General features: G+C 43.4%; 2 protein-coding genes across 2 annotated transcripts in view; one reads left to right on the plus strand and one right to left on the minus strand.

Annotated features, from left to right (window-relative positions):
• The first annotated feature begins 871 nt into the window (after positions 1–871).
• Positions 872–8,640, plus strand: WFIKKN2 (WAP, follistatin/kazal, immunoglobulin, kunitz and netrin domain containing 2). The gene is made up of 3 exons (XM_077458774.1): positions 872–1,263; positions 1,356–1,782; positions 5,401–8,640. The coding sequence occupies exons 2-3, from the start codon at positions 1,582–1,584 to the stop codon at positions 6,901–6,903; spliced, it is 1,704 nt and encodes a 567-aa protein (XP_077314900.1). The 5' UTR covers positions 872–1,263; positions 1,356–1,581; the 3' UTR covers positions 6,904–8,640.
• An 8,879-nt stretch (positions 8,641–17,519) lies between these two features.
• Positions 17,520–26,369, minus strand: part of ABCC3 (ATP binding cassette subfamily C member 3) — a 117,490-nt gene continuing 108,640 nt past the window's right edge. Inside the window, exons 26-31 of the mRNA XM_077458775.1 lie at positions 26,146–26,247; positions 25,857–26,003; positions 24,686–24,844; positions 23,573–23,739; positions 21,132–21,326; positions 17,520–17,936 (exon numbers count right to left, since the gene is read on the minus strand). Of these exons, the coding sequence (XP_077314901.1) occupies positions 17,828–17,936; positions 21,132–21,326; positions 23,573–23,739; positions 24,686–24,844; positions 25,857–26,003; positions 26,146–26,247 (879 nt within the window). The 3' untranslated portion in view covers positions 17,520–17,827. The remainder of the gene's footprint in view (positions 17,937–21,131; positions 21,327–23,572; positions 23,740–24,685; positions 24,845–25,856; positions 26,004–26,145; positions 26,248–26,369) is intronic.

The following is a 26,369-nucleotide window of genomic DNA, read 5'->3' on the forward strand; positions in this document are numbered from 1 at the left end:
TGGGAATCAGGAAGTGGAGCCTTTCGGCTTCGTTTCCCGGTTCCCTACTGCGCATGCGCGAGTCGCGCTGTGCAATAAGGATAGTCCCCGCTGTCTCTGGGATCCGTGTGTTTCCCAGCAGGCAGCGGGGGACTTTCGGAAAGGGGCATCGATTCTGCGGAAAGGGGCGTACCTTCTGCAGAATCTACGCCGGAAGTGGGTGCAGATACCTGTACTGTACAGGTACCTGCACCCCCCTCCCCCCTGAAAGGTGCCAATTGTGGCGCCGGAGGGGGGGAGGATTCCAATGAGCGGAAGGTCCATTTTAGGGTGGACCTCCGCTTTAATTGATAAAAAAACAAACTATTAACACTCCTGTTTACGAAAGCATTCTTCATTTACAGTATTTTTACAAAATATAAAAAAAGGAGACTTTGATGTTATAAATTTTGGCAAAAGCTTTAAAACTGCACCTGGCTAAACGTTTTATGGCAATCTGCAATTCTCTTGCCGTTATCCTGCTAAATAAACCTACCTAAAAAAAAAAAAACAATCCATTCACGACGCAAATCTTTGACGATAAACCTGCATACACATATACCGTGTGCCTCATGGGAACAGCCGATACTTTCCAGCAAACACCTTGGTGAGGACTGCAAGTTGCTTTTTGTTGTTGTCCCATTATAACAGATGCAAGTGAAATGATATATAAGTTTGTTTTCTATCCCCTCGGGGCTGCCTTGAAAATTCTCAGGCAAATAAAAAACAAAGTTGGGGGAGAGGTGGGCGACTTTGGCCATTGTTAATTTGTTGGAATGGTTAGTCGATGCCTTCACAGGATGAATGGAATGGCCCCACGGTTCCCAGCTCCCATTGTAGCCCCCGTTTTCTTTTTTTTTTTCACTCCTGTACTCGATGCCAAATGTCGTCAGTAGGCAGTCTGTGTTTTGGATTTTCCAAATCGGCTCAGACAGAGAAATTAATAGCATAAAAATAGCTTGTGCGAAGGCAGCTCATTCATTAGGATTTTCCGCCTTTTAACGTTCCACCGAGATCGAACAAAGAACAACGGTGTTGTTTCATAATACCCACAGAGGAATTTATTAATCTCTTAATTTGATATATAAAGTTTCTGTGCTAAACTAAAGGAACCGTAATATATAAATATGTCTCTTCTGATTAAATTCAGATATCTTATAGGGCTCGCCGTTCCTTTTTCTTTTTCTTTCTACCTTCCATTATATTACATAAATTAAGAACCGTTCACCCGTGAACAGAACAATAGTAGGTCTTAGGTGGGGTGGGTACATTACTGGGGCATGCTGAATCCTTTAAACTATTTCCAACTTTTTTTTTTTTTTTTCTGAAATTCACAGACTAAACCGAGCACAAAAAAGTATTGTCAGAAAAATCAAGATTTCCCGAATTAATTCATGGAATAAATCGTATGCAAAGTGTGAAATTAAAGGGTTATTTTTTTAATAAGACCATTAATCCGGTGCAGTTCGGACCAGACGGGGGGATCGCAGTGTTCACTGTGGACACAGCCGTCAGACTCGTTCGTATTTTTTAGAATTTTTAAGTGAATTACTGCAAGCCAGAATGCGGCGTTTAATTTGTTGTACCTGGATCGGGATGTTGCCGGCAGAGACTTTCATATTGATTCTACTCAACCTGCTTGGAGAAGGAGATGCATTGCCGCATGTGAGGTACTCTCATGCCGGTTTATGTCCCAATGAAATGAATCCAAACCTGTGGGTGGATGCGCAAAGCACCTGCCATCGCGAATGTGACGCCGACCAGGTGAGTCCCTTTTTTATCATCCCATACAGTAACGATCCGTATGCTTGCTCCACAACTCGGTATTGAAGTCAAGGGGGGGGTCAGCATAGCAGCTAGGCAAGCAGGGGGTTCAGGTGGCCAGCAATGGCAGACCCCTACATTTTTCTCAGATATTTTTATTTGTGTGATAGTAGAAGAGGCTACCTAACTTGTTTTGAGAGAAAAATGTAACAGAAGCAAAATAAAAGACTTAAGCCCCATTCACACGATCGGATTTTCTGTTGATTTTTGTCTTCAGATTTACCAAAACCATGTAGTGGAAGGGGCCCTGCCTGATTGCATACAAATTGAAACTCCTAAGGTTTGACGTCCTATTATATGGTTTTGGCAAATCTGAAGACAAATACACCTTTCGCAATTGTACTTACAGTCCCTCTTTTGTTGCCTTCTCTGTATCGCTTTTTTTATGTTATAAAATCAAAAATAAACACCTTTTAAAAAAAAAAAAAAATCTGAAGGCAAAAATCAGCAGAAAATCTGATAGTTTGTATGGGGCTTTAGGATGCAGTCTGTCAGTTGCATTAACACAGCTTTTGTTTTCTGAGTCTTCCCTGTAATTTTATTACCTTTTTATCCTGCCAATAGAGCTGTTGTTTTTCTAATTGCTGTAATAGACCAAGCTGCCCCCCAAAAAAAAAATATATATATATACACACACACACATACACACACACACACACACACACACACACTATCTCACAAAAGTGAGTACACCCCTCACATTTTTGTAAATATTTTATTCTATCTTTTCATGTGACAACACTGAAGAAATGACACTTGTCTACAATGTAAAGTAGTGAGTGTACAGCTTGTATAACAGTGTAAAATTGTTGTCCCCTCAAAATAACTCAACACACAGGCATTAATGTCTAAACCGTGGGAAACAAAAGTGAGTACACCCCTAAGTGAAAATGTCCAAATTGGGCCCAATTAGCCCTTTTGCCTCCCCAGTGTCATGTGACGCGTCAGTGTTACAAGGTCTCAGGTGTGAATGGGGAGCAGGTGTGTTAAATTTGGTGTTATCGCTCTCACTCTCTGATACTGTTCACTGGAAGTTCAACATGGCATCTCCTGGCAAAGAACTCCCTGAGGATCTGAAAAAAAAAAAAAATTGGTGCTCTACATAAAGATGGCCTAGGCTATAAGAAGATTGCGAAGAGCCTAAAACTGAGCTGTAGCATGGTGGCCACTGGCGATAGCGTGTGCCTGGCAGACATCGTGGCTGGCGGGAGCGCATGTGCCCCTATGCTGGTGTTCTGCTAAAAACTGTCCCCCCATCGCATAGTGTCCACCCCAGGCGCAGGACAAGGAGACTCTTAAAGTCTCCAAAGATGAACGGCGCCTGCGCACTGAGTCCAGGTTCAAGCCCCACCATCCAAGTTGACATACTGCAGCACTTAGTAACAGGGCCCCTCGTGGGCTTGCTTCGCGCGCCATGCTTCGCTCGCTTTGGGCACGGCCTCACTTCGCTCTGCAATTTTTTATTCTAACTCTATGTCCACTTGGATGGTGGGGCTTGAGGCTGGACGCAGACGCCATTCATCTTCGGAGACTTTTGGCGTCTCCTTGTCTTCCGTACTGCGCAAGCGCAGTACAGGGCGGACACTAGCCGACGGGGGACAGTATTCGACACAACACCGGCAGGAAGCCAAGGACATCATATGACGCCCGCCCAGAGGAACATAGTGTTCCTGCGGACATCATATGACAATGGCCCAGTATGGAAGTGATTAAAGTCCATTTTTTTCTTTTTACAGATTTTATCCTTTTATTGAAAAGTTTTCCAAAGTATCATACACAATACAAGACAAAAATCCAAGCCAAGACACAATATACTTAAAGTGCATTTAAACTGACATGTCCATGTAGGGCTACCCAGTCCACAGGGTTACAATGCTGCTGGTTGACTTTACTTCAGAATGAACAGTGTTGTCACTCATATACAGGAAGTGAAAAAATAATATCCACTGGCAGGATCAGGAAATAATAAAACTGTTACGGAGGGGACTCAAACAAAAACTACTGTATTAATATTACTGATAGACTACATCTTATGTCATTTTTTAGTTTGCTAAAAGTTTCACTTTTTATTGTCTATCACTCAAGTGCAGGAACAAAGAGACACCGTAGTCAGAATCATCAAAAAAGGGAGATGTCCCGCTTTGTCTCAAGCTGGTCATGGCACTTTAAGAAAGAGGTTCTCATTCGCCCCAAAATGTCAGCTTTATTATATACACAAATTAATACAAAAACACTTATATTTCATTATGGTGTGCTGACATATTCGATGCTTCAGATAGAATAAGCCACTGAAGATTTCTCCTTTTTAGCTTCATTTTTGTGGTTTCATACAAAGCGAGGCTGTCTTATGTTGCAATAGATTTTGGCACATCAATAGTTCCTCTTAGTATGACGTGCAACGATTACTCCAAAGGACTGGGTTTGTTGGGTTTTGTGTAACTTTGCATAACTTTGCATACAGATATTCAGATGCTGACTGTTTAGGAGCTAGCACAACACAGTGTAGATATTTGCCAGCACACCACGCATCTTCAAGATAAGTCCAAACTTTTTTTTATTGAAGTATGATCACAAATAAGAGAGTGCAACGTTTCAGAATCACACAGGACCCCTTTGTCAGAAGCCTGCTTGGACTCTTGTTTGTGATGTGATCATACTTCGATAAAAACCGCTTGGACTTAACTTGAATATCATTGATGTGCTGACAAATATCTACACCATGTCATGCATGGTCCAGACTCCAGCTGGTGGTTGCTGCAGCACCAAGTATCCTGCAGCCTCTTCCAGGAACTTGTGTGATGGGCAGGGATGGGACAAGGGGTGGGCGGGGGAGGGTGGCACAATGGTTTACTGTAGGGATAGTGATGCCTTTCTTCTGTTACAGGGCTGACAGAAGTAGTGATAACGGCATCACTACTCCTGTCAACCCAGTGCTGGGAGCAGCAAGGAGAGGAGGAGAGAGCTGGGAGGTGATGTAGGCTGTGTTCTTGCTCCCCCTCCTCTTTCCTGCCAGTGTAGTGCTCCTGTATTAACAAGCAGGTGGCGGTGTTCACAGATGCACAGGAGCTGCACTAGAAGAAAGAATGAGTGGGAGAGAGAGCACAGCTCACCCCACCCAGCGCTGAAGTGTCAAGGAAAGAGCCATCAACACAAGCATGTTAAAAGTGAGCTGCACAGTGATTTTGACAAGCGGTTGACTGGTGGTCTTAGGATTCCCCAAGCTTGCACATCATGAATGGGGGGGGGGGGGTGCAGTTTGGCATCTTGGCAATGAATGACCTTGTCCCGGCACTGGCAATGGGAATATGGATAGCACAGCACAGTGGTCACATATTACTCCTTTACATGGTCTTCAGGTTTTGATGTCATTCACTATCTCCTCATGGAGTATTTCTCCTTGAAATTTCAGAGTATCGAAACCTGTATTACCCCAATATCTAATCTAATGACAATGTTGGTAGGTTTAGTTGTCACAAGTAGAAAGTGACAAGCCAGAGCAGAGGAGGAATGTTTAAAGAAATTAGATACAACGCTGTAACATGGTCTGTTTTTCTGTAGGAATGTGAGACTTATGAAAAGTGCTGTCCTAACGTATGTGGGACCAAGAGCTGCGTGGCAGCGCGATACATGGATTTAAAAGGAAAGAAAGGTCCAGTCGCCATGCCGAAGGAAGCAACGTGCGACCTCTTCATGTGCACCCAGCAAGGCTCCGAGTGCGAAATTTGGGATGGGCAACCGGTTTGCAAATGCAGAGACAGATGTGAGAAGGAACCCAGCTTTACTTGTGCCTCCGACGGACTTACCTACTACAACAAATGCTTTATGGATGCTGAAGCTTGTACAAAGGGGATCACATTAACTGTGGTCACCTGTAAATATCACCTGTCTTGGCCCCATACAAGCCCATTGCCTTCAGAGACAACGGCTAACCCAACCATTCCTTCGGTTGAGACAGCCATCCTAAATGTGATTCCGCCCACTTTAGTCAGCAACCCAACTCACAAGGTGGTCCATGTAGGGGATACTGTCAGTTTTCACTGTGACGTCACTGGCAAACCCAAACCAGAAATAACATGGGAGAAGGAAATCGAGGGGAAGGAAAATCTGGTCATGCGACCCAACCATGTTGTTGCAAATATAGTGGTCACCAACATTGCTCAGCTAGTTATCTACAATACTCAGATACAAGATGCCGGTGTCTACATGTGTACAGCCAAGAACACTGGAGGCCTCATCAAGGTCAACTTCCCCTTGTCAGTCAAGGAACAGCCTGCTAAGGAAAAATCCAACAAAACTTTTTTCCCAACTAATGAGTGCCTGAAGCCACCGGATAGTGAGGACTGTGGGGAGGAACAGACTCGGTGGTACTTTGATGCCAAGAAAAACAACTGTTTTATTTTTGTTTATGGTAACTGCAACAGCAACTGGAACCACTTTGAAACGTATGAGTTGTGTATGATGACTTGCATGAATGGACCCGTCAACTTCTGCAATTACCCTGCTCTACAAGGCCCTTGTAAGGCCTATGAGCCAAGATGGGCTTATAACAAACTACTGAGCCAGTGCCAGTCCTTCATCTACGGTGGCTGCGGAGGTAATGAAAACAACTTTGAGAGCAAAGAGATGTGTGAAGACATGTGCCCGTTCCCCAAGAACCAGAAGTGCAAAGTGTGTAAACCTCGGCAGAAACTGGTCACTAGCTTCTGCAAAAGTGACTTCGCCATTCTGGGGCGCATCATTGAGCTGACTGAAGACCAGGATTCAGGCAATGCCCTGGTCTCGGTTGAAGATATCCTGAAAGATGAAAAAATGGGACTTAAGTTTCTTGGAAAGCAGCCGCTGGAAGTCACCCTGCTGAACATGGACTGGAGCTGTCCGTGTCCCAACATGACTTCTGTCAGTGGTCAGATCATTATAATGGGTGATGTGCATAACGGCATGGCTGTCCTACAACCGCACAGCTTTGTTGGCATGTCGAGCGCTCGCCGCGTGCGCAAACTGCGTGAAGTCATCCACAGTAAAACATGTGATCTTCTGAAGGAGATTTTAAGCCAACCGTAATCAATATCAGTATAAGCATGTGCAGTACCTTCAAACATTTCTGGGGATTCCAAAACTGTCCAGGCTCAGGATCTGACATTTTTTAAATCCCAAAATATTGAAAGTTTTTGAATGTTTCCTGGTGCAGGACAGTTTCGGGAGATCCATTTGTTTTTTCTAACTTACTAATATTGTAATTTCACTTTGACTTAAACATTAACATGTGATTTGGGATTCTCCATGCAGTGGGCTGTGTGCAAGGAAAGTTTGGGACATTTTTTTTGCATGCACAAGGAACAATTTGCTTAGCTAAATGAAATTTACACTATATTGTCAAAAGTATTGGAACACCTGCCTTTACACACACATGAATGACTTTAATGGCAGCGCAGTCTTAGTCTATGGGGTTCAATATTGAGTTGCCCCACCCTTTGCAGCTATAACAGTTTCAACTCTTCTAGGAAGGCCGTCCACAAGGCTTAGGAGTGTGTCTATGAGAATGTTTGACCATTCTTCCAGAAGCGCATTTGTGAGGTCAGGCACTGATGTTGGAAGAGAAGGCCTGGCTCACTGTCTCTGCTCTAATTCATCCCAAAGTTGTTTTATTGGGTTGAGGTCAGAACTCTGTGTAGGTCAGTCAAGTTCCTCCACCCCAAACTTGCTCATCCATGTCTTTATGGACCTTGCTTTGTGCACTGATGCACAGTCATTATGGAACAGGAAGGGGCCATCCCCAAACTGTTCCCTCAAAGTTGAGAGCATGAAATTGTCCAAATTGTCTTGATATGCTGACGCCTTAAAAGTTCCCTTCACTGGAGCTAAGGGGCCAAGCCCAACCCCTGAAAAACAACCCCACACCAAATTATTTGGACCAGTGCACAAAGCAAGGTCCATAAAGACATGGATGAGCAACTTTGGGGTGGAGGAACTTGTCTGGCCTGCACAGATTTCTGACCACAACCTGATACAACACATTTGGGATGAATTCGAGCGGAGACTGTAAGCCAGGCCTTCTCAGCCACAAATGCGCTTCTGAAAGAAAGGTCAAACATTCCCATAGACGCACTCCTAAACCTTGTGGACGGCCTTCCTAGAAGAGTTGAAGCTGTTATAGCTGCAAAGGGTGGGCCAAACCAATATTGAACCCTACGGACTAAGACTGGGTTGCCATTAAAGTTCACGTACGTGTAAAGGCAGGCATCCCAATACTTTTGACAATATAGTTTATCTTTATAAGGAAGAAATTACTTACCTCTTCCAAAGCTCACACCACCGAATGCTACTTTGATGATGAGAAATGGAATAGAGTGCGTTAAAACAACTCGCCCCAACGCATGCAAAGGTGTGAATGGGTCTATGCATTTCATTTAATGGCTGATGATACATAGTTAGCAAACGTTATGAATTATAATATTTCTCCTTAAGCTTTGTTCTGTGTTTTTGTCTTTTGACTACTAAGGAATGTTGTGAGTTTTCCGTCCTTGCCTCTGATGGCCACTAACAGGGTCTACATTTCATTGTGTCTTGATATTGTAAGTTGTATGCAATTATATACCTGCAGATTAGATCATAGCACTGTGATGGTTGACCAGAAGTAACATTTTTGTTGTCCTTGTAACATATTCTCACCGTATCCCATGTACTAAAGATTTGCAAAGCTTATATATCACTGTGATGGTGACATAATGTATCCTGTACTGTGCTCTAGTCCAGCTTGTGTTTTCTTTCATCTTCCTTACTAAATGTCTTTGTGTCCCAGTCGTGGTTGTGTTGATACTTCAAGCCGGGTGGGTGAATGTGCTTTAAGGCTGGATTCACACCTATGCATTCTTAGTACTTTTTGCATTTTGCAGATTTGTACTACAGTCCATTTACCATGGTTTACTATGGAACACGCTCTGTAGAGAAAATCTGCAAAATGCAAAAAGCACTAAAACTGCATAGGTGTGAATCCAGCCTTAGACTTTATCCATTAATTCTGCAAGGTCTATTCACATTTAGGCTTTCCATTGTGGTGAACTAATTGCCATGTGTTAAGGCGTACAGTGCTGTATACATGTATTTGCCCCCTTCCTGATTTTTCTTTTTTTGCATGTTTGTCACGCCTAAATGATTTAGATAATCAAACAAATTTTAATATTACACAACAAAGATAACCCGAGTAAATACAGAATGCAGTTTTTAAATTATCATTTAATTTATTTAGGGAAAAAAGCTGTCCAAACCTGCCTGGCCCAATGTAAAAAGTAATTGCTTTTTAATTGGTAAAATTGGTAAAATTCCTATCAGTCTGCTGTCCGCAAAGATTAGGAACAATGGTCTGGCTATAACCTGACAGAGTTCTCAGAGGACTCTCAGGTGTAAGCCATCTGGTCCTGGTGATTTTTTTGTACTAAGTTTATTAAGTCTTTACTTCAATCCGGCCTCTATTAGCCACGAGGGTATGCCTAGTGATGTGTCACTAACGGTACTGTCCCTTTCGGTATACCCCTCCTTTTTCCGTGTAAAAACTGAGAAGAAGAAGGCATTTAGTACAGTTGCCTTCTCTGTGTCATCCGTAATCATCCTCCCATCCTCACCTTTTATGTGTGCAATGTGCTCTGATCTCACCTTTTTACTGTTAATATATCTAAAAAATTCCTTTGGATTTTTCTTACTCTCCTCCGCTATGTGTCTCTCATAGTCATTTTTAGCCCCCCTGATTGCGTTCTTACACTTCTTCTTGTATTCCTTGTAGTGTTGGAATGCTGACTGTAACCCATCCCCTTTATATTTTTTTAAAGGCCATTTTCTTCTCTTTAATGAGGCTTTTTACATTACGTTTTAGCCACCCAGATTTAACCTTCGCTCTTCTATATTTATTGCCCATTGGATTGCACTGTGTGATACCTTTGTTTAATATGCTACTAAAGCATTCCCGTTTTTCTTCTTTGTTCAATATTTCTAGGATTTGGTCCCAATTGATGTCATGTAGTAATGACCGCAGTTCTGAAAAATTGTCTCGTTTGAAATTTAGTGTTCTTGTGCTATCCCTTGTGCCTCATTCTTCTATGGTTTACGCTAAATGCTATCAACCTATGATCGCTAGATCCCGAGGTGTCCTGTATTGCCACATCTGAGATCATACTTGGATCATTCGTAATCTAGCAGGGCATTCTTTCTAGTTGGGAAAACCAATTGGGACATGAAGTTGCCCTCTGTCCTTTGCTCACTGCCAGCTATTGCCTTCTCTGCCCCACCCAGTCTCTAGTTTAGAAGCCTCTCCAACTTTGTGGCCATCTTTCTTCCGAATAGAGCTGCATCATCCCCTTTAAGATGCAGCCCATCCTTACAAAAGAGCCGGTTGAGAAGTCAGCCCAGTTCTCAAGGAACCCAACCCCCTATTTTCTACACCGGTTCCTCAGCCACTTGTTCGGTTCCCTAAGCTCCTGCTGCCTTTCTGGTGTGGCTCAAGGCACAGGTAGTATTTCAAAGAAAACTACCTTGGAGGTCCTTCTCCTCAATCTACTCCTTTTTTTCATTTAACTGTTCCATCAATTATAGCAAGTCGTCCAGGTCCTGAAGCTGAAAAGCAGCCCCAGACCATCACACTACCACCACATGTGTCTGTTGGGATGATGTTCTTTTTAATGAAATACTGTGTTAGTTTTACAGCAGATGTAACGGGATGCACACCTTCCAAAAGGTTTAAACGTTGGTCTCATCAGTGCACAGAAAATTTGCTCAAAAGTCTTTGGGATAATCAAGATGTTTTTTGGCAGATGTGGGAGGAGCCTTTGTGTTCTTTTTGGTCAGCAGTGGCTTTGGCCTTGGAACTCTCCCATGGATGCCATTTTAGCCTAGTCTTTCTTATTGTTTAATTATGAACACTGACCTTACCTGAGGCAAGTGAGGCCTGCAGTTCTTTAAATTTTGTTCTGGGTTCTTTTATGACCTTCTGAATGAGTTGTCATTGTGCTCTTGTAACAGTGGTGAACCTTCCCAGGAGTGACCAGCCTACCAAAATGACTCCATGTTTTCTCCATTTGTGGATAATGGCTCTCACTGTGGTTCACTGGAGTCCCAAAGCTTTAGAAATAGCTTTGTAACCCTTTCCAGACTAAGCCCTTGTACACACAGTCGGAGATTCCGACGGAATGTGTCCTATCGGACCGTTTGTCGGATAATCCGACTGTGTGTGGTCTCCATCGAACTGTTTCCGTCGGAGTATCCGACGGACCAAGTTTTCCAACTTGTCCGTAAAATTTTCCGACAAAATGCTCCGATCGGACATACTCCGATCATGTGTAGCCTACTCCGACGGACAAAGTGCCATGCATGCTCAGATGAAATTCCTACACCAAAGCTATTGGCTACTAGCCTGAACGTAGTCCCGTCGTAGCAAAATAACGTCATCACGTTATGTACAATCGGATTTTCCGTCAACTTTGTCTGACCGTGTGTATGCAACAGTTTCGTACAAAGTCCGTCGGACAAAATCCAACGGATTTGGTTGTCTGAATGTCCGACCGTGTGTACAAGGGCTAATACATGTCAATGACTTTGTTTCTTATCTGTTCTTAAATTTCTTTAGATCGCATCATGATTTGCTGTACGTAAATGTCCAAAAAAAGTGTACACAATTTTTTTTTTTTTGCCAACGCCAGTGCATTGTGCTCCATTTACACTGAATCACACTGTACAGAGAGTAGGTGTGTTTCAGAAATGTGTATCAATGCAGGCATTTAAGCAATACACAAGTGAGAATGAGCCCTTAGTTTCCTTTCACTGAGTGTTACACATATGGTAGAATACGGCTTTTCATGATACCACCAAGTCTACATTTGCACTGGCAATTTAGGCCGATGAGAATTGTAGTGGTATGAATCTTCTGATTCCTGCTGCGGCTGTGAGGAGATAGGTGCAGCCACCAACCCCATTCACTATGACAGGTCACTGGTGGCCACAGCTATTCGCTGCGCTCCACACAACTCGTGCTTATTTTCGGTGATGTGTGTGCCCAGCAGCGATCACTGCAGGTAATCGCTGGCTGTGCAGAAAACCGTGAATAGCTGTGGCCGCCAGTGACTTGCAATTATATTGAATTGGGCTGGCGACTGCACCTAGCCATTCACAGCAGCAGCAGGAATCAGAAGTTTCCTGCCACTACAACTCGCCATCCTAAATTGCTGGTGTAAATGTAGCCTTACTGTGTCTGGTTTGGATAACTTCTTAAATAGGTGATTTTGCCTTCAGAAGCCTATTCATTTATGCCAGTGGTCTCCAATCATTCTAAGCAAAGGGCCACTTCACTATCCTTTAGACTTTATAGGGGCCGGACTGTTACCAGTGGTAGTAAACAATGTTCCCCTTTGGTATTAGGGGAGGAATAGTGCCCCATTATTGGTGTCTGTGGGGGGGTGGGGGAATAGTGCCCTAAAGGCCAGGTAAAGACAAGCAAAGGGCTGGATCCGGTCCTTGGGCTGCAGTTTGGAGACCACTGCTTCTTTCCTTAAGCTGGCTATACATTTGTCAATTTTCAGTCAATATCAACCACTTTCTATTGCGGATATGATCACAAGTAATCATCGTAAACTAAGCATCTACCACACATGAGCTGGATTGATAGCATCGAAAGTTTGGTTGCTTTATCAAATAGCCACATACTTTTAATTTATGGCAGCCAATCAAACGCTCATATTCAAATCTGAGTACACAATGCCAAATTATTAGAACTCACCATTTCAACCGTGAGATGTGGCCCCTACTGTTAGAAGACTGTGGTTTTGGAGATTTGGGTTTGAATCCTGGTACTAGCAATAATTCAAACTCTGTTTTGTGTTAGTTTTGATGATAGTCCTTGAGGTGGGTTTGAATCATAGTGCTGTTATTTATTCCCCATGGGTTGGGTAGACCTGATCAGGACAATGGGACCTTGCTATGATGTTCAGGCTGAGAGTTGTCTTGAGATTGTCCATCAATGTCCTCTTCAGCAACACAAGTTGAACAAATTTCACCCATCCCAGGGATTCAACACTTAGGAAAAATACCTGTTGACAAACTATGAGCAACACCACAATCTCACTTTAACAAGCTACTACAACCTTAACAATATGAGGCCTGTTATGCTCCCCACCCTCTAATGCCCTCCTGTTTGGAGATTGATGACATTGAGGAATACCATTGTGGGGAGTTAGATGCTTGTGTGGCTCAGTCAGATAGGTGCTAGATGGTCTGCTACTGTTTTTTTGGAGAACTGAGTTCAAATCCCACTACTGATCTGGAATGGTAAATTGACTGTTGCCTCTAATTTAGATCCATTTCTTGTGTTGAGTAGACTTGTAGAGGTCAACACTAAGATACTATTGTCTTGAGAGTTGGCTCAGAGGGTTAGCAGCCAGGAACTGATCTAGCAGTGGTGTTGGAGTTCCTGGTTCTGGTCTCGGTGCTGACTCCTTGGAATAGTCACTAATTCCTGTTAATGGGGATGACTAGGACTATACAATATAAAGTGGCTGTCTGTGACCTGGCAGCCACTATAAAGGAGGGTCTTACTTTTTTGTGGTCTGAGAAACTCCCAGCTGTAGGGGCTTTTCTACAGCTGGGAGCCCAGTGATAAAGTGACCTGTGGGGATTCGATCCAGGGGTCTCCAGCATGAGAGGCAGAGCAGCTACTCCCTGAGCCAACTGGCTGCCCTGATATAGGGGACTACTGGTTGTTGGTATTGACAGGTGTAGATTCTAGTGTTCTAGATTGTTGCTGAAACTGAAGCTCTTACATGATTTGCAGATACTGTCACAAGTATGGCCAAAACTAAAGCCTTGTACACACGGTCGGAGAATCCGTCGGAATGTTTCCTATCGGACCGTGTTGTCGGATAATCCGACTGTGTGTGGTATGCATCTTACTGATTCCGTCGGACCCAATTTTCCAACTTGTTGGAAATATTTCCCGACCAACTGGTTCGATCGGACATACTCCTATCATGTGTAGAGAATTTTGATCGGACAAAGTGCCACGCATGCTCAGATCAAATTCCTACATCAAAGCTATTGGCTACTAGCCTGAATGTAGTCCCGTCATAACGAAATAACGTCATCACGTTCTGAAAGATCGGATTTTTCGACAACTTAGTCTGACCGTGTGTATGCAACAGTTTCGGACAAAATCAGATGTCCACGACCACGTGTACAGGGGCTAAGACCTACCAGGCTTTCTTAACCTTTTCAACAGAAAAGAACCCTGGAAATAACCTTTTCCTGCTAAAAATTACTGTCTACAACTCATGATACGTGTGATGGTCATTGGGAAGAATACCCCTTACGCTTGTGGTCATTGGGAGAAATCCCCTCCTCTCAGATGACTAAAAAGATAATTGGTGTCAGTAGGAACTTATACAAGAGACAAAAACTGGTCAACGCTCAAGGAACCCTAGTTATAAAACCCTGGCCTAGACCATGAAATGGGAACAACACATTCATCGAGGGTAACTTCTTGTTCTCAGGGCCATCACCTTCACGCCTTAGCACAGATGATGGATCTCCAATTTCAAAAAAACAATGCACAAATATAAAAAGCTATCTCTATAATGTAGAATTTTTGTTAACTCGTGAAATCTGCAGATGCTATTTTGAGTATGGCGTTCATCTTTCTTCTGTCAAAAGAAAAAAAAATACACTATTCAGTGTGAGCAACATCATGCTCAACTGCACCTACAGTATCTCACAAATGTGAGTACACCCCACACATTTTTGTAAATATTTTATTATATCTTTTCATGTGACAACACTGAAGAAATGACACTTTGCTACAATGTAAAGTAGTGAGTGTACAGCTTGTATAACTGTAAATTTGCTGTCTCCTCAAAATAACAACACAGCCATTAATGTCTAAACCGCTGGCAACAAAAGTGAGTACACCCCTAAGTGAAAATTTCCAAATTGTGCCCAAAGTGTCAATATTTTGTGTGGCCACCATTATTTTCCAGCACTGCCTTAACCCTCTTGGGCATTGAGTTCACCAGAGCTTCACAGGTCACCACTGGAGTCCTCTTCCCCTCCTCCATGAGGACATCACGGAGCTGGTGGATGTTAGAGACCTTGCACGCCTCCACCTTCCGTGTGAGGATACCCCACAGATGCTCAATAGGGTTTAGGTCTGGAGACATGCTTGGCCAGTCCATCAGCTTTACCCTCAGCTTCTTTAGCAAGGCAGTGGTCATAGTGGAGGTGTGTTTGGGGTTGTTATAGTGTTGGAATACTGCCCTGTGGCCCAGTTCCCAAAAGGAAGGGGATCATGCTCTGCTTCAGTATATCACAGTACATGTTGGCATTTATGGTTCCCTCAAAGAACTGTAGCTCCCCAGCGTCGGCAGCACTCATGCAGCCCCAGACCATGACACTCCCACCACCATACTTGACTGTAGGCGAGACACACTTGTCTTTGTACTCCTCACCTGGTTGCCGCCACACATGCTCATCATCTCATCAGACCACTGGACGTGGTTCCAGTAATCCATGTCCTTAGTCTTCTTGTCTTCAGCAAAATGTTTGCGGGCTTCCTTGTGCATCATTTTTAGAAGAGGCTTCTGTCTGGGATGACAGCCATGCAGACCATTTTGATGCAGTGTGCAGCGTATAGTCTGAGCACTGACAGGATGACCCCCCCACCCCTTCAACCTCTGGCAATGCTGGCAGCACTCATACATCTATTTCCCAAAGACAACCTCTGGATATGACGCTGAGCATGTGCACTCAACTTCTTTGGTTGACCATGACGAGGCCTGTTCTTAGTGAAAATGTCCTGTTAAACCACTGTATGGTCTTGGCCATGGTGCTGCAGCTCAGTTTCAGGGTCTTGCCAATTTTCTTATAGCCTAGGCCAGTGATGGGCGAACCTTGGCACCCCAGATGTTTTGGAACTACATTTCCCATAATGCTCAACTACACTGCAGAGTGCATGATTATCATGGGAAATGTAGTTCCAAAACATCGGGGGTGCCAACGTTCGCCATCACTGGCCTAGACCATCTTTATGTAGAGCAACAATCCCTTTTTTTCAGATCCTCAGAGAGTTCTTTGCCATGAGGTGCCATGTTGAACTGCCAGTGACCAGTGTGAGAGTGATAACACCAAATATTACACACCTGAGACCTTGTAACACCAAAGAGTCACATGACACCGGGGAGGTAAAATGGCTAATTGGGCCCAATTTGGACATTTTCACTTAGGGGTGTACTCACTTTTGTTGCCAGCGGTTTAGACATTAATGGCTGTGTGTGGAGTTATTTTGAGGGGGTAGCAAATTTATTCTGTTATACAAGGTGTACACTCACTACTTAACATTGTAGACAAGTGTCATTTCTTCAGCGTTGTCACATGAAAAGATAATAATAAAATATTTACAAAAATGTGAGGGGTGTACTCACTTTTGTGAGATAGTGTATGCAGTCTAGGGTCCTGATGTCAACAAGACCAAAGGAGGGTTCATAGCCCTGCTCTGGAATTGAGGAACAGTCCACAGCTGGATCGTGGAGGAATGCCGGGGAAGCCGAGGATCAGGTAAGTAAAATGTTTCTTCTCTCCTCTAGACAAAACAAGCTATTAACTCTTAGCCCTTGTACACACGGTCGGAGATTCCGTCGGAATGTTTCCTATCGGAGCGTTTTGTCGGATATTCCGACTGTGTGTGGTCTGCATCGGACTGTTTCCGTCGGAATATCCGTCGGACCAACTTTTCCAACTTGCCGGAAATATTTTCCGACAAAATGCTCCGATCGGACTTTCTCCGATCATGTGTAGCCTACTCCGACGGACAAAGTGGCACGTATGCTCAGATCAAATTCCTAGACCAAAGCCATTGGCTACTAGCCTGAACGTAGTCCCGTCGTAACGAAATAACGTCATCACGTTATGTACAATCGGATTTTCCGACAACTTAGTCCGACCGTGTGTATGCAACATCACTTCCGGACCGCTTCCGGAATTAATCCGTCGGAATTACTCCGACGGATTTGGTTGTCGGAATCTCCGACCGTGTGTACAAGGGCTTACACTGCAGGAAATCATTTTTTATCTGTCTGGATTTGGACCATAGATTAGGAGCCATTGGGAGTAGAAAAAGGTCACGATGGCAATGGAAATAAACAATGCCCCATCTTTGGTGTCAATGGGAGGAATTGTGCACCATCGTTGGCGTTATTGGGAAGAATTTGTGCACCAACATTGGTGTCATTGAGAGGAATGGTGCCACACTGTTGTCATCGGGAGGAATTCTGCTCCTTCATTGGTGGGGGGGGGGGGGGGGGAATTATGTCCCACTTTTGGTATCAGTGGATGAAATATTGCCCCGAGGGCTGGGTAAAAGCAAGCAAAGGTCCGCAGTTTGGAGACCACTGGTTTAGATAGAATAGATGGGATTTTAGGCATTCAGTACTTCCTCTAAAATGTATTATCTAGTAGAGGTCCCCATCGACCAAACACGACAACTGTCTCAACAGACTAAACTCTGGTCATATTAATAATAAACATTTCTTTACAAAAGATTTTCAGCCTCCAGTTTAGTTTTATAGCATCATCACCAGTCAAAAAGTAAAAGCTGATTTATTTTATTTTATTTTTTTTTTTTTTTGTGAATATCATTTATTATAAACAAAAACTTTTTTTTGAAAAAAAAATTGAATATAATTTATTTCTCCTTTTGTAAATAAATCTGAACACAGTATTTTGTACAATATTTAAATAGTCCTAATTCTCTATTTTCGGTCAAAATATATATATGTTGTCTGGAAATAAAAAAACGGCAGTCTCTTTAAAAATATTTTTTTCTTTGATATGTCGAGAGAACTCAAAATAAACCAGTTTTGTCAATATTATTTACAAAATGGAGCTGTAAAAAATAAAAAATAAAATAAAATAAAAAGACGGACAATCTGTAACATAACATTTGGAACAAAAGAAAATACATTTAGGCCAGTCCAGCATCCTTCACCATGCCGTAAAATATTCCTTTTGAGGCTATGAGGTTGGTAGGTGTATCAAATTCAGCTATTCTCCCCTTGTCGAGGACAAGAACCCTGGGAAAGGAAAACAAAATTGTCATTTCGGCAAGGAAAAAATGCATTCATATAGACTTGGCTCTAAAGCAGAACTCCGGGACAATATACTGTACATACTGGGTCCCTGCAGAGATCCACTGGGTGACTCTTACTAGCTGGGAGAATTGATACCTGTTTTCATACACAGTGGCTTCACTTGTGTTTATGTATTGTAGCTTTCAGAAAGCTTCTAAGATTTTAAAGCACCTTTCAGCTCCAAATTTGAAATGTTAAAAGACAAATGGGCACACTAACTGCAACATTAAAGTGATTCTAAAGACAGAAGGTTCTGTGTGCAGAGCCACCCATGAACCTGCTCTTATACTTACCTGAGCTGGATGTCAATCCAGCACTGTGCATGAGAGCAGCATTGCTGCTTCTCTCTCTCTTCACTGGCTCAAAGGCAGCAGCGGGAGCCATTGGCTCCTACTGCTGTCAATCAAAGCCAGTGAGGAGGGAGCAGGGGGTGGTCAATAGACATACAGAGCGTGGCTTGGGAGAGAGCCTGCATGAGTGCCCCCATAGCAAGTGGCTTGCTATGGGGGCAGTCGGTAGGGTGGAGGAGCCGGGAGTTCCCGAGAAGATGAGGATCAGAGCAGCTCTGTGCAAAACAATTCCACAGAGCAGGTAAATATAACATGTTGGTTATAGTACCTTTACCATAACTTTAACCGCTTCCCGACCAGCGCACGCCGATGTACGTCGGCAGAATGGCACGGGCAGGCAAATGGGCATACCTGTACGTCCCTTTAAATTTGCTGCCCTGCCATCGCGAGCGCGCCACCGGTGGTGCGCTCGCGTGCTGGTCGGAACCCCTGTGAGTCCAGTCGCGGGTCCCGCGGACTCGATGGCCGCGGGCATACCCGCAATCGTCTCACGGGGCGGCTGAACGAGGAAATGCCGTTGTAAACAGCATCTCCCCGTTCTGCCTAGAAACTAGTGACGCTGATCTCTGCTCTGCTCTGTGATTGGATGTTTATTTTTGTTTATTATAACAAAAAGTAAAAAATAATGCGTTTTTTTCAAAATTGGCGCTCTATTTTTGTTTATAGCGCAAAAAATAAAAACCACAGAGGTGATCGAATACCACCAAAAGAAAGCTCTATTTGTGGGGAAAAAAAGGACGTCAATTTTGTTTGGGAGCCAAGTTGCACGACCGCGCAATTGTCATTTAAAGCGACGTAGTGCCGAATCGCAAAAAGTGGTCTGGTCTTTGACCACCAAAATGGTCCGGGGCTGAAGTGGTTAAAGTGGAAGGCAAGTCAAAACCTACCAAAAGCTTAAATTTACTCCAACCCCGATTCTGTTTCCATAGTTTTTATTGAAGGATTTTTTTCTATAAACAACACGAAATAGAGTGGCAAGCAATCCTAGCCATGCTTGAATCATTCAACAATATAAGTACATTAGGAACAAAAGGGAGGCAGTTCAACCTTGGTGGCCGATATAGAAGAAATATGAGGACCAAACATTAAATAGGTGGTTGCACAGAGAAAACTCACAAGGCCCCCGTAGGTGGAAAAAGGGCCCTCCTCGGGATAGCCCTACAGGTCCGTCCATGCTACCCCCATCAACCTTAAAGCTTTTAACCACAATTTCGCAAAAAACTTTTATGAGATATTCTCTCATCCCCATTCTAAGCCTATTCTATCTACACTGTAGAAGGAAAGATGGGTATGTTTCTGAGGGTGCTCTGGTCCAGTCACATGATCTCTCCAACGCCGGTTTCAGTGAAGAAGAGAGATTTGCTGACAACGGTTGCAACGATGTTATCCATAGACATACTATGGGGCATCAATTTCCAGCTGTCCTTCCTCTACACCAGGGTCCCATGGAACCCTGGTGTTCACCTAGAGGTTGCTAAGGGATTCCTTGTACAATTCCTGCCTCTCATATGAGTTCCCACTGACACCATTGATCTTTTTAGCTATCTGTAAGGCGGTAATTCTTCCCAATGACCACAAGTGTAAGGACCATTCTTCCCACTGACCATCACACTAATGTATCACGAATTGTAGATATCATAATTTTTAGCAGGGGTTCCCCCGAGGCCAGAAGGGTAATTTAAGGGTTTGTGAAAATTAGTTTCTCCAGACCTGGAGAGTGAGAGTTGATTTTTGGATTGTGGCACACTCAAAGTCCCTTGTCTCAATCTCCGCTACCTTGTGGTGTAGACAGGAGAGCACCATCTCGTTTTCATATACTTTTTAGAAGAATGGTGCCTATAATTTGACTTCATCCCCATGACTGTTTCATGTATTTCAAGGGTTGCTCTGTGTTGAAAAGGGCTACTCTACACTGAAGCCAGCGCTGGGACCCAATAATGTGACCAACCGGAGCGCCCCGAAAATAGACAAGAAATAGGCATCTTTCCTTTTACAGGGTAAATAGAATAAATTTAGAATGGGGGTGGAAGTAGATTTAATCTTAGGCTTTATAGCAGAACCGAACGTAAAAATAAAAAATCTCTAGAAAGTTTCTCTTTTTTTTGCAGAAGCATCAGTCTCCTTAGCCAAAACTTGCTTCTAACAATTTTTTTTTCTGTGCGCACTGTCTGCAGCATACACTACATTGGCATTTGTAAGTGGAGTTGGGTGTTGGGGATGAGGTAATCCCTGTGCGCATGAGCACTTTTCATTAAAGGCTTCCCAATGGCTGAAGAGAATGACGGGACCTGAAGTATTAGTGGAAGAGATGGCGGCGGCAAGGGACACAGCCCTGAAGAAGGGCACACCCAGCACACGTGCACATTATGATAAGAGCTCATCTGCCAGCACAGAATTTTACTTCTGCTTTAAACAAGCTGCTAGTGGGCTTCAGCAACTTTCAAAAAAAAAAAATTTGCTAAAGTTTGCAAAATCCTACTAGCAGCTTGTTTAAAGAGACAGCCAGCACTCCTCTTCATGATTTGCATTTATCCTTCTCAAACTGGAGTTGAAGGATGCTTTCAAGGCATCATGAAAGGAGCACATCTGGATACCCAATGCATGTGGCAGCTGTCCCTAAAATGGTGATCCCATAGCTTTTTTAAAAATCAAAGCCATGCACATTTTTAGGCCAATTTCACAGTCTACATGGATAAACCGGAAGCTTATTTCTGCTAAAATGTTTGCCAAAATTGTTACTTTTGCTGCAAAGTCAAGTTAGTTGAAATAAAATAATTGCTGCGTGTACCTTGTGTAATCCATGATGGTGTTGAGCCTGTGTGCGATTGTCAGCACTGTGCAGTCCTCAAACTGTGTCCGGATGGTCATTTGGATGAGGTCGTCAGTTTCCAGGTCAATGGCGGCCGTGGCTTCATCCAGGATGAGAATGCGGGTTTTACGTAGGAGAGCTCGGGCGAGACAAACCAGCTGACGCTGACCAACACTGCAAGGTAAGAGTATTAGTAGAGGCTGCAGAAAGTAATGCATTTCAAAACAAACTCTTGCACTTAAAAAAACAACTGACATATCTGAGCACAGCCATCAACTGACATATCTAAACAGCGCCAAAAAGCAAGGTCCATAAAGACATGGATGAGCGAGTTTGGGGTGGAGGACCTTGACTGGACAAAGTCCTGACCTCAACCCAATAGAACACCTTTGGAATGAATTAAAGCAGAGACTGTGAGCCAGGCCTTCTTGTCCAACATCAGCACCTGACCTCACAAATGCGCTTCTGGAAGAATGGTCAAGCATTCCCATAGACACACTCCTAAACCTTGTGGACGGCCTTCCCAGGAGAGTCAAAGCTGTTATAGCTGCAAAGGGTGGGCCAACTCAATATTGAACCCTACAGACTAAGACTGGGATGCCATTAAAGTTCATGTGCGTGTAAAGGTGGGCGTCCCGATACTTTTGGTAATATAATGTATGTGATGCATTTTATCATTACAGGTTCTCTTTAATGAGTGAAAATAATAGCTTGCAGATCGCAATACTGGCTGGAGGAAATTATGTTTTACACATCGCTTCTGGGTCAGTAACAGAAAGGGGAGATCAGTGAGGGATGTTCCCAGAAGAGTTGAAGCTGTTATAGCTGCATAGGGTGGGCCAACTCAATATTGAGCCCAATGCCATTAAAGTTCATGTAGGTGTAAGGGCAGACGTCCCAATATTTTTGACAAGGTCATCAACTGACATATCTGAGCACCATCATCAAATCAGCAAGCAAGTTTTAATGTCTCAGCGTATAATCTCCCTTAGACACAGCTGACTTAAGTTGTCCTAACCACAACTGAATAATGACACCCATTTGTACAAGCTCTGCCATTTGCGTCATGATTCTAAAAAAAAAAAAAAAAAAAAAAGAAAAGTGCAGCATGTGGTTTGTTTTATTTCCCTTTCATGACTAAGCCTATTTCTGACATTAGTTGCTTGCAAGTTAAAATGCATATTTTTTTCAAGAAAATGACTTAGAACCCCCAAACATTATATTTATAATTTTTTTTTTTTACCCGAGAATCTAGAGAATAACATGGCGGTTGTTGCAATATTTTATGTCACACTGTATTTGCGCAGCAGCCTTTCAAAAGCATTTTTGTGGAAAAAAAGACACTTTCATGAATTAAAAAAAAACTATACAGTAAACTTAGCCCAATTTATTTGTACAATCTGAAAGATGATGTTACGCCAAGTAAATAGATACTCAACATGTCATGATTTGAAAATGGCGACAAACTACGGTACCATAGGCTTTAAAAAAAAACAGTTACCAGGTTAGAGTTACAGAGGAGGTCTAATGCTAGAATTATTGCTCTCGCTCTGACGATCGCGGCGATACCTCACATGTGTGATTTGAACACCGTTTACACATGCGGGCGCGACTTGCGTATGCGTTTTCTTTGCTGCGCGAGCTCGTGGGTAAACATCCCTTGTGACAGTAATAGGTGGTGACAGGTACTCTTTATGGAGGGATCGGGGGTCTAAAAGACCCCAAATCCCTCCTTTGCGCTTCAAAGTATTCAGTTCGCCTAAAACTGAGATTCTGAATACTGTAACTTTTTTTTAAAACCGGTGCCGTTAGCAGCCAAGTAAATCGGAAGTGACGTTGCTTCCGTGTTTACAGAAAAAAGATTGTAACAAAGCCGTTTCCGGCTTCGTTCCAATCTCTCCCTAGCCGGTGGAAGTGCCGGATCATGTCTCGGGTCTCCCGGTGGGACGGGAGGCCAGGGAGGATCGGTGGAAGGTGGTAGGAGGGTGGGACGTCCCCTCTCGCTCCTCCAGTATAACAGCCGAGCAGCTTTTAGCAGCATCGGTTGTTATCCCTGAAGAGCCAACTGCTTGCTCTGAAAAACAGTACCGGGATGATGGCTGCAGCTGCAGGCATCATCCCGGTATAACCCCCTAAAGCCGAGGCCGTATATATGCATAGGAGATAATGTACAGGTCAATAAATGGAACCGAGATGGTTCCATGTTACCCGAACAATAGTCTTGTGTTACCTCTGACCATTCTTTGCACCCCTCCCTACAGATCTATTGCTGAGTTTAACCACAAATGTCCATAAGTGGACATCTATCCCCATTACCCTGGGCACGAACCCATGGGGACCCCCATCATAAATACATCTCTGCCCATAGACAAAAAGATCCCTAGGTAATGTAATCTCCTGGGTGCCAGTCATGTCATTACCTCAGATTTTCTCCACCCTCCGCACACTCATAGTCCAGTTTTTCGGTCTGGCTGGAGACAAACTTCTTCAGATTGGATAACTCCAGTGCTTTCCAAATTTCATCCTCAGAATATTTATCAAAGGGGTCCAGGTTCATCCTCAGAGTCCCTGAAAATAGCACCGGGTCCTACAAGACGACACAAAAAAACAAAAACCTGTTACTTAAGGGGTCTTCAAACTTTCTAAGCAAAGGGCCAGTTTGCTGTCCTTTAGACTTTTGGGGGGCTGGGTTGTGTCCAACGGGAGTAGAAAATGCTCCATCATCAGTGGCATTAAAGAATGCCCCAGGCTTGGTGGTGAGTCGGAGTAATAAAATTACATTGCATCTGTGGTCAATTGGAGGAGGAATAGGTGCCCAATATTTGTGTCAGTGGGAGGAATAGTGCCCCATCAATGGGGTCAGTGGGAGGAATAATGCCCCATCATTGGCATCAGTGGAAAGAATAGTGCCCTATCAATGGTGTCAGTGGGAGGAATAATGTCCCATCAATGGTGTAGGTGTGGGAAATAGCGCCCCATCAATGATGTCAGTGGGAGGAATAGCGCCCCATCAATGGTGTCAGTGGGAGGAATAGTGTCCCATCAATGACGTCAGTGGAGGAATAGTGCCACATCTTTGGTGTCAATGTGAGGAATAGCATTCCATCGTTTATATCAGTGGGAGTAATAGTGCCCCACAAGATCACGTAAACATTTGCATTAGAGGAAGGCACCCCCTGAGATCAGGCTTTGTTGGACCTTAAATTGAACCTGTCAACCATTTTTACTTCCTAAGGGCAGACACCTCAATATGTTATTTCTATTGTTAGCCAAAACTCCCCCCTATGTGTGTCTCTCCGATTTGGTTTCACTTTAATACTATGACTTGGTCATCTAAGTGAACCCCACCCACTGCCTGCCCCCTGCAAAATAAGAGTGCCCTTGTTGGCCTTTGACAAGCTCTCACTGAACAGAGGTAGGTAACTGGTGGGGGCATAGCCCAGAAATTAGGCCAGTAATAATAGTCTACAATAACTCATAGTAACTAAGTTACATTTTTCTTGACTGAGCATTACAAACGGTTGCCATCTTACCTGTGGTATAATAGTGAGCATAGATCGAAGGTCGTGAAGTCCAATCTCAGCAATATTTACACCATCGATAGTGATAATTCCCTCAGCAGCCTCCAGGATCCGGAACAGGCACAGCGTCATGGAAGACTTTCCTGCTCCCGTCCTTCCCACAATCCCAACCTGAGCAATTAAAAAATCATCAAAAAGCCAAACTTTTTCCAATAATCATCTGTCATGTAACATACAAATTCTCTTTTTGCGAGACCCCTGGTTTTATATTGGCATCAGTTACAATAATAAGTAAACTATGCTTTCTGTTTACATAAACGTGGAAATGTTTCAATAAAAGTTGAGCTTACAGCACTTGGCATTTTACCACACTTCAAAAAGTCGGAAATGTTCAAAAATACACAATATATTGCCAACAAGTTTGTGGACCCCCAACCATCATCTCACCTGTGTGAGTTTGCTGGACACCCTATTTAGGAACCATGCCATTAAGATTGAGTTTTCCCTCTTAGTGCCTACAACAGCCTCCACTCTTCTGGGAAGACTTTCCGCAAGATTTTGGAGGATGTCTGTGGAAATTTGTGCTCATTTGTGAGGTCAGGTACTGATGTTGGATTGGAAGACCCGGGATCTTTGTTATGAACTGGTGTCCCAGTTCATAACAAAGATGTTCAGTAGGGTTGAGGGTGAGGGTTCTATGCAGGAAACTCAAGTCCCTCCACACCCAACTGGTCAAACCATATCTTCATGGAGCTGGCTTTGTACACAGGTGCACAATTATGGTGGAGCAGTAGAGGGTCTTCCCCAAACAAAGGTTGGAGGTGCACAATCTTCTAAAATGTCTTTGTATGTTCTAGTGCTCCCTTCACTGGAAACACATGTACCTCATCACTTGGAAGGGGGTTCACATACTTTGGATTGTATGGTAGGTGTGATGACCTGGTAATCACAAACCTTTTGCCATATAGTGTGCGAGACACCATATACTTTTTTCTTCAAATATATTTTACCAGAATTATAGTAAAAAATCATCCACATATTGCACTCGGGCCAAATAAAGGTTCTATGAATAAATAAAAACAGTAGAGTTGTAACCATTTTTGCCTTATAAATAATTAGTTTTTCTGGCTCTTTATATTAGCGTGATAAATCTCCCACATGGTAGTGAAAATTGTATTTTTACCTTTTCTCCTCCTTTAACTTTCAGGCTCAAGTTTTTCAGCACCAAATCCAATCCAGGTCTATACCGGATAGAGTAGTTGGATAATTCGACTTCACCTTTACTTGGCCAACCCTCTTCCGGCTTCTTATCGTCTATAGTCCAAGGAGCCTGAAAAAAGTCAGATTATGGGCGACTTTAGAGGGAAGCGCAGGAAAACCTGTGGAACACGGCATTCTTCTACCACAATGGCGGAAACCAATGAAACCTTTCCAGTAAACAATTCAAACCGCAAAGTTTTGATTTTACCGACCTCTGTCTCTGTCTCAGAATATTCCTTGACACGTTCTACAGCCACAATGTTTGTTTCCAGGTCAGAGGTCATCCGCACCATCCAGTTAAGCGACATGGTTACCTGTTAACGATGAGTGAAGGAAACAAATTAACACAAAAAACTTTTCACAGATTAATTTCTCTCTCTTTTATTCCTTTCCCTGGATCACCTGCAAGTTTAGGGGTTCTGAGGTTGCAAGATCT

The sequence above is a fragment of the Lithobates pipiens genome, unplaced genomic scaffold (genome assembly GCF_037356315.1).
Source record: "Lithobates pipiens isolate NorthernLeopardFrog02 unplaced genomic scaffold, aLitPip1_a1.2 Scaffold_28, whole genome shotgun sequence".
In the NCBI taxonomy this organism is placed as follows: domain Eukaryota; kingdom Metazoa; phylum Chordata; class Amphibia; order Anura; family Ranidae; genus Lithobates; species Lithobates pipiens.

Excerpts from the sequence above, each read along its gene's own strand:
- WFIKKN2 (XM_077458774.1), top strand. The coding sequence starts at position 1,582 with ATGCGGCGTTTAATTTGTTGTACCTGGATCGGGATGTTGCCGGCAGAG. Across the intron at positions 1,783-5,400 it reads GCGAATGTGACGCCGACCAG|GAATGTGAGACTTATGAAAA; the intron begins GTGAGTCCCTTT and ends GTTTTTCTGTAG.